General features: G+C 67.3%; 1 protein-coding gene across 6 annotated transcripts in view; it reads left to right on the forward strand.

Annotated features, from left to right (window-relative positions):
- Positions 1-6,376, forward strand: part of BAIAP2 (BAR/IMD domain containing adaptor protein 2) — a 62,753-nt gene extending 56,377 nt beyond the window's left edge. For 2 of the 6 annotated variants that reach the window (XM_042965734.1, XM_042965738.1), the window contains exon 14: positions 6,009-6,376. In XM_042965734.1, the coding sequence (XP_042821668.1) occupies positions 6,009-6,078 (70 nt within the window). In that variant the 3' untranslated portion in view covers positions 6,079-6,376. Of the gene's footprint in view, positions 1-417; positions 1,211-2,317; positions 2,366-3,407; positions 5,206-6,008 lie in introns of those variants that run through there. The other 4 variants (XR_006211005.1, XM_042965736.1, XM_042965737.1 and 1 more) reach the window with 4 other exon arrangements.
- Positions 6,377-6,690: the final 314 nt, after the last annotated feature.

Raw genomic sequence — 6,690 nt, forward strand, 5'->3', positions numbered from 1 at the left:
GGGGCCGCGGGGCAGTCGCGCACGGTCCTGGGAGGTCGCCTTCATGCTCTCACCCCTGGGTCGGTGGGAGCGGGCCCTCCACCGCGGAAGCCTACCTGCTTCTGTGCCCACCACGGCCCCTGGGCTCCCGGCCTTCCAGGAAGCCCCTCGGCCGGGTTCTGTCGCACCCCCCTCTTCCTTCCTGGTGGCCAGGCCTGCGTCGGCCAGCGGGGTGCGGCCCGCCCCTGGGCTCATCTCCCCAGAACCAGCCCAGGCCGTCCCGTCCCACCCACCCCCCCCCACCCCCACCCCCAGCCCGGGCTCGGCCCGCGTCCCGCCTTTCCTCCAGGGCCGGGCAGCCGGCCGACCCCGAACCGTGGGCAGAGCTGCGGCAAGAGAGGCGTGCGGCCTGGCAGTGTCCTGTGCTTTGTCCCACAGCGGCAGCGGCACGCTGGTGTCCACAGTGTGAGGACGCTGACCACGGGCGGCCGCCGCTCGGAAGAGTCCCCCCCCCCATCTGTGTGGTCTCCATCGGTTCCCTCCTCTGCTCTCGTTGGTTTGTTCTCGGGTTGTTTTTCTTTCCCACCTGCCCTCTCCCCGCCTTTTGGTTGGTGACCCCAGACTCTGAGATCCCCCAGGGTCCATGGTGCTGCCCCACCTCTGCTCCCCGTGTTTACACGCCCCCGCCCCCGTGTGCCCACCGGGCAGGAGCTGCCGGCGGGGCAGCGGGGGCAGGGCGTCCTTGCCTCTGCTCCGCGTCTGCCGTGTTCACGATGCACTGTCCCCTTTTGAAGGCTCACCACGAGCCAAGCCTAAGGTTTGAAGAAAAAGAAAACTCTAAAAAAAAAAAAAAAAAAAAAAAAGACAAGAAAAAAAAGAAAAAAAGCAAAGCAAAACCGGAAGAGGACCCTTCTTTCCTGAACCACAAAGACGTGTGCATGGGCTCCGTCCGGTGTTTCTGCATCCGACTCCCCCAGTGGACGCTGCACCTGCCAGGAAAGGGAAGGCGCCGGGAGCGCCCTTCCGAGGGCCGCGCGCACCCACGGAGGGGCTCGTGCCCGGCTCGGGGGGCCTCCGGAGGAAGCTGGCCGCTCCTGTGAGGGAGGCCACGGCCCCCGGCCCCCACCCGGCCCAGCAGGCCGGGCCCCCGAGCGCTTCCTTGTCCTCGGCCACCGTCGGACGGTGTACAGAGTCCAGAGCGAGGGCGTGTGGCCTCCCCCGGCGCACGGGCGGGGCGGGGGCGGGGGGGGGGGGGGGGTCGGGAGCAGGCGCCGCCCGGCCACACGCGGACATTCCAAAGACCTCCAGAGACCACCCCCACCCCCACGTGTTCTGGAAACCGCTTCACAGCCTCGTGAGGGAGTCTCGGCCCCCCAGGCTGCACCGGGCAGGGTGCAGGGCTGGCCCCGGGAGGGCGGCTTTGGGCCCCCCGGCCCGCCCGCGCCCGCCCGCCGCCTGGGGGAAGCGGGCGGTCCCCGCCCCCAACCTCCCCGAACACTCTCGTCTTTTTGTGTGTCTTGCCGACCAGAAACAGACACACTGGGCTCAGTGGCCTCTTCACACCCCGAGTCTGGGAAGTGAGCGAGGGCACGGCCCCGCTTGGCCCTTCCGCCGAGGGAGCCCCTGTGAAGCTGTGGACGCTCCTTTTTCTGATGCGATTTAACAAAACCCTCCGCCCGCTCTCGTGTGGACTAGTGTTTGTGAGAGAAGCCGCTCGAGATACAGACGGACCCGTTTTCTATTTGAGGAAAAAACAAAGCCAGAACATGGACCCGTGTGAACAGCCTTCCGTGTTGGTGTTCTCGTTTTGCTCACAGCTCTCAAATCCAGGGGATTCCATGCTCAACGGATGAATGTAGACACAAACTGCAAAACTTGTATGAACCTGTAAAGTGCTGAAAATATTTTTCCTGTTTTCTTTCCTCTTTTTTTTTTTTTTAAACTCTGAATTGTGCCCTGTGCCGCAGTCGTTTGAATAAAAGTTTTATTTATCGCATTGAGCTTGGTGTGGCGCCTCCTTCCAGGTCCACCGCGTGGGATCGGGGCCGCGCGTGGGGCCCGGCCGCCTCGGCCGGCCGGCCTCCAGGGAGCGACGGAGGCGCGCCCCTCTCGGGTCCTGGGCCGCAGGGTCGGGGCGGGGGGGGGGGGGGGGGCACCTGCCCGCCGGCTCGCCCCTCCCTTCCCGGCAGCCACGCGACAGCGCGGTCCCCCGCGGCCGGGTCTCGCGCTCCTGGCGGGTGTCCTCTGGCCCCAGGTGTCTCCCCACGTCCCCCTCGGGGGACGCAGACCCCTTTTCCGCACCCACCTGCCCCAACTGAGCCCTTGTGTTTCCTTGCAGTGCCGATGTGGAAGTGGCCAGGTTCTGAGCCGCCCCTGACTAGAGTTAGTAAGTTGCCCGGCTTTCTCACGCTGGCCGGTCTGCCTTCCCAGCGGCTCTGCAGACCCCGCGGCCTCGGCCCTGGCGGGCGGGGACGGGGCGCGGGGGTCTGCCGAGCCTGCCTCTGCTCTGGGCTCTGGGCTTTCGCTTCCCCTTGGATTGCTCCTCGGGCTCTGGGACTTGCTGCCTCTGTCTGGAAGCTTTTGGGCCTGACTGGCTGCCCCCGCTGCACCCCAGCGCCCACGGCACCTCCCTGCACCGCTGGCCTGGTCCGGCCCCGGTCCTCTGCCTCGGTTTCTCTCTCCGGGGCGCTTCGGCCACAATCAGGGTGAAGCCCGGTGATCGGCTGTGAGGCCAGCTCTGGGCTCCTTTGGCTGAGCGTCCCCTCGGGCCGCGCCTGTGGGTGTGGGTGTGAGCCCGGCCTGGCCGGCTCCCTGGGTGGTGAGCCCTGCAGCCCCTCGGGGGCTGGGGAGATCTGGGTGGGCCTCGGGGACGGTGCCACGGCTTGTGCCCGCGTGAGGGCCTCAGGCACACCGGAGCAGGAGCACGTGCCTGGGCCGCTGGGGCAGGTGGATATACGGTGGCCCTGGTGCCCGCTCTGCCCGGACTCGCATGTGCCCCAAGGGGCGCCAGGAGGCTGTGCCAGGCTTTCTAGATCGGGCCTTCACCACTGCGTGTGGGTGCCCTTGTGGGCCTGCTACAGCCAACCCCGTGACGGCCCCTTCCTCTCCGCCCTGGGACAGCCGGCACCCTGGGCCCCGGGCCTCGGTCAGGGTGGCAGTGCCGCCCATCTGTCTCTGCCCCCGCCACCCCAGGACACTGGCACCTGTGTCCTTTGTAGCAGATGGTGCTCACTGGACCCCACTGGGCACCAGTGACGTGGCCCCTCCAAGGGCAGTGGCTGCTCCCAACGGGTCCTGGACTCCCTCTCCTTTCACTGTGTCTGAGCTACAGTGTGAGGAGTTTCTGGAAGATTCTGGAGACCAGTGCTCCTGGAATTTGAGGACAGGGTGAAAATGCCTTCGCTGCCTCTAGATTCCCCTTCTTCCAGGATGCAGAGAGGCTTCCATTTCCACCCCCCACCCCCACCGCTGCCCCCGCTGCCCCCATCGCTCTGAGCTGCAGGCCTGGCCTCTGCCTGGGACCACGTCCCCCGGTGTAGGACGGGGCCCCGGGGGCACGGTGGGCATCAGCACAGCGCCACCAGCCAGCCTCCCGGCCGCAGAATCAGCCTGGCTCCAAGATTCAGCTGGGGGTGGGGTGCCAAAAGTCCCCCGGGTCGGTCAAAGCACCCTGACCAAGCCTGCCTGAGGTGTGGCCCTGGGGGGACCGAACGACAAGGATCCGATCCCAGAAGGGCCGAAGTCCCGAAGGCACGGCAACCGCTTTGGTCTCGGAGGAGGAAGTTCAGGAGGAAGTGGAAATGCACCCCGGCCGCCCTCACTCTGCTCCAGGATCACCGAAGGACGGAAACCGTACCCTGTGAGGAGACGCGGCCGTTCCCAGCCGACCCGGTTCTCGCTCAGTTGGCGGATTCGGAACAATTACAGGCGACTCCCTAAACCCTCGGCATAGCGCTCCCCTCGAGATTGGAACGGAAAGGCGCTCGGCCCTCCTCGGGCTGCAGGGTTTGCAGGCGGGGGCTGTGGGCTCAGGACCCCGCGATGCCCCCAAGGGCTGCCCCTTGAATGCAACGCCGGACCCGCCGGGGGCTTCAGCCTGCCCTGCCTGCGGGAGCAGCCTGGACGGCTCCTGTGGCCTCTGCTCGGTTCCGTCCGCTGAGTTTGCTTACGTCTTGGTGGTTTGCTGCCGGGCGTCCGCCCCTGGCAAGCACCCCAAGCGGGGACAAATGTCCCCGGGGCCAGAGACTGGGCCTTGGGTCTGAACTTAGTCCTGTTTTGCCATCTTGGTGTTGACCCGCCCAGGGTCGCACTGACACCCTCCCGTTCCTTCACAGAAGGTGGTAGGCGCCCTAGACGGCCCCACCCAGGGGCCTCTGGTCGGGGCCGGGCTGGGCGCGGCTGCAGGGGGAGGCCGGGGGCGTCTTCGGCCCGCAGTGTTGACGGGGCGTGCTCCCCGCTCACCCCGTTTGGGGGAAGATGAAGAAAGTGGGGCTCAGAGGCCAGACACCGTCTTGCGGGGAGGCCTGTCTGGCTGTGCTGCCGCCCCGACCCACCTGGCCTGACCCCTGTGTACTGGCTCCAGCCAGCACAGGAGCTGCCCTCCCTCCCCGGGCTTAGGGCCAGAGCTCCGTCCTCGGCTCGGTCCCCATCTCCAGATGAACAAGACCGGCCGAGTTCCAGCCCCCCAGGGCATCTGCCTCGACCCGGGCCGGGAACAGCCAAGGCCCGGAGCCTTGCTTCAGAACCAGAGTCTAGGCGAGGTGGCAGTCAGGGCACGGGCCACCGCCCTGTCCTGGGGGCGGATGTCACCGGTCACAGGAGGCTTGGCCTTGGGAGCTTCCAGGCGGCCAAAAAGCTGAAACTCGTCTGTACGCGTCAGCGGAACAGAGCGCCAGAGCGCGCGGAGGAGCCTGAGGCCCCACGTGGGGCTGCAAGCGGCCTCGAAGCCAGGGGTCGATGACTCAGAGGACAGTCGTAAGCAGCGTGCCCACACGGGACTCTCAGCCATCATCCCGGAGACGGAGACGGGGACGGGGACCTCATTCGCCAAGAAGTTAGCTACTGTCTGCCGCTGCTCCCCTTAAAAGTTCAGTCCCAAGTGTCTCAGTTTTTTAGAAAACACAGGGAGGCGCCCCCGCCCCACGCGCTCTCCCTGGGCACTGGACAGAGCGCCCGCCCGCCGCGTGGACACCAGCCCAGCTGCGCCAGAGGCGACTCCGGCCCCAGGTAACGGCTGCAGAGCCGAGCGCTTCGCCGGGAGTGCGGTCCCGTCCGTGCCGGCCCTCCGTGTCCCACGTGCCGTCTGTGCCGCCACCCCCAGCCCGCTGTCCCGTGCTGTCCCTGCCCAGGCGGGTCCTCCGGGCCGGGTGCCGGCGTCCGCTGTGCTCATCTCGTCCCATCTCCACCTCTTGTCTGGCGCGTCCCATCTGTCCGTCAGCTGTGGCCTCGGGGGTCACCCCCCGGGTGACAGGTGGCTGAGCCCTCGTCCACCCCTGCTGGCCTCCTTGCTGCCAGTGTGCGTGCACCCCCGTGTGTCGTCTTGGCGTGGGGCGGGTCTGCACCCAGCCACCTTCTGGGAGCCCGGGACGCATGGGCCGGGTTTGTGTGCGCTGAACTGTCTGTGTCTGTCGATGGCGTGTCTTGAAAAATGGGTCCGCCACTGCCCTTGGGCCGATGGGAGGCGCCTCCTTGGCCTTGTGGGGCGGCTCACGAAACCTGGATGCAGGCCCGTTCAGGGCTCAGGTCGCAGAGAAGGAACCATCCTGTGGCTCGGTGGCCCCACGGCCCCCACCCGCCCCGTGAGGGTTGACGGCCGCAGATGGGGCGCACTGGCGGCCAGCGAGCACCCTTCCCGGGCTCCCCCGAGCGGCCTCCATCGTCCACCTGCTCTGAGCTCAGAGGCTGGGCCATCGGGGCCCAGGCCGGTGCCATCCGCAGGGCTGGGGGCCCCCCGGGCGTAGGGCAGCCCAGGACGGCGTTGCGCCCTCACAGTGCCCCTCCCACACTAAAACCCCTCTTCTCTTTTTCAGGAATCCCTTCGCCAACGTCCAGCTGAAGCCGACAGTGACCAACGACAGGTCCGCCCCCCTCCTCAGCTGATGGCCAAGTCCCCACCGCTGCCCGCCAGGACCCTCCTGCCCCGCCCACACACACAACCTCTTTTGTAACAATCCGCGTGGTCCCCATTTAGAGAATTTTCTCCTTCACCTGCCTGGCTCTGCCCCCACCGGAGTCTGGCCTGGGCTGGACCCCGGCTGTTTTCGGAGGTGGCCCCTGGGCCATGGCTGAGGAGAGTGGGGCCGACAGTGGGCCCTGCAAGCAGGCACTTGGCCCCCGCTCGTGCAGGGAGGGACGCTCCACCAGCCCCACGTGTCTGGTCAATAAACAGGCTGCCCCACATGTGCCCGCTCGTGCTCTGTCAGCCCCAGGGGGTGGGAGGCCTGGGACAGAGGACGTGGGAGAGGCCGCCACCGTCTTCGGGGCACAGATTTATTCTGAGCCCTCGACTGTGGCTCTCCTGGGCCCCGCTCCCACTGGCAGTGCTGGGGGACCCCTCCATGCCCCCCGCACTCCCGTCCAGAGCTGGCTGCTGGCCCCCAGCTCTCTTCCCTGTCCCTGGAGTGAACAGCAGGCCCCACGGCCGGGGACGCCTCTGCGCCCCAGCTGCTTCGTGCAGAGATCCCCGTCGTTCGCAGTGACTGGCCTTGGGGC

Source organism: Panthera tigris, chromosome E1 (assembly GCF_018350195.1).
Source record: "Panthera tigris isolate Pti1 chromosome E1, P.tigris_Pti1_mat1.1, whole genome shotgun sequence".
NCBI classification, from domain to species: domain Eukaryota; kingdom Metazoa; phylum Chordata; class Mammalia; order Carnivora; family Felidae; genus Panthera; species Panthera tigris.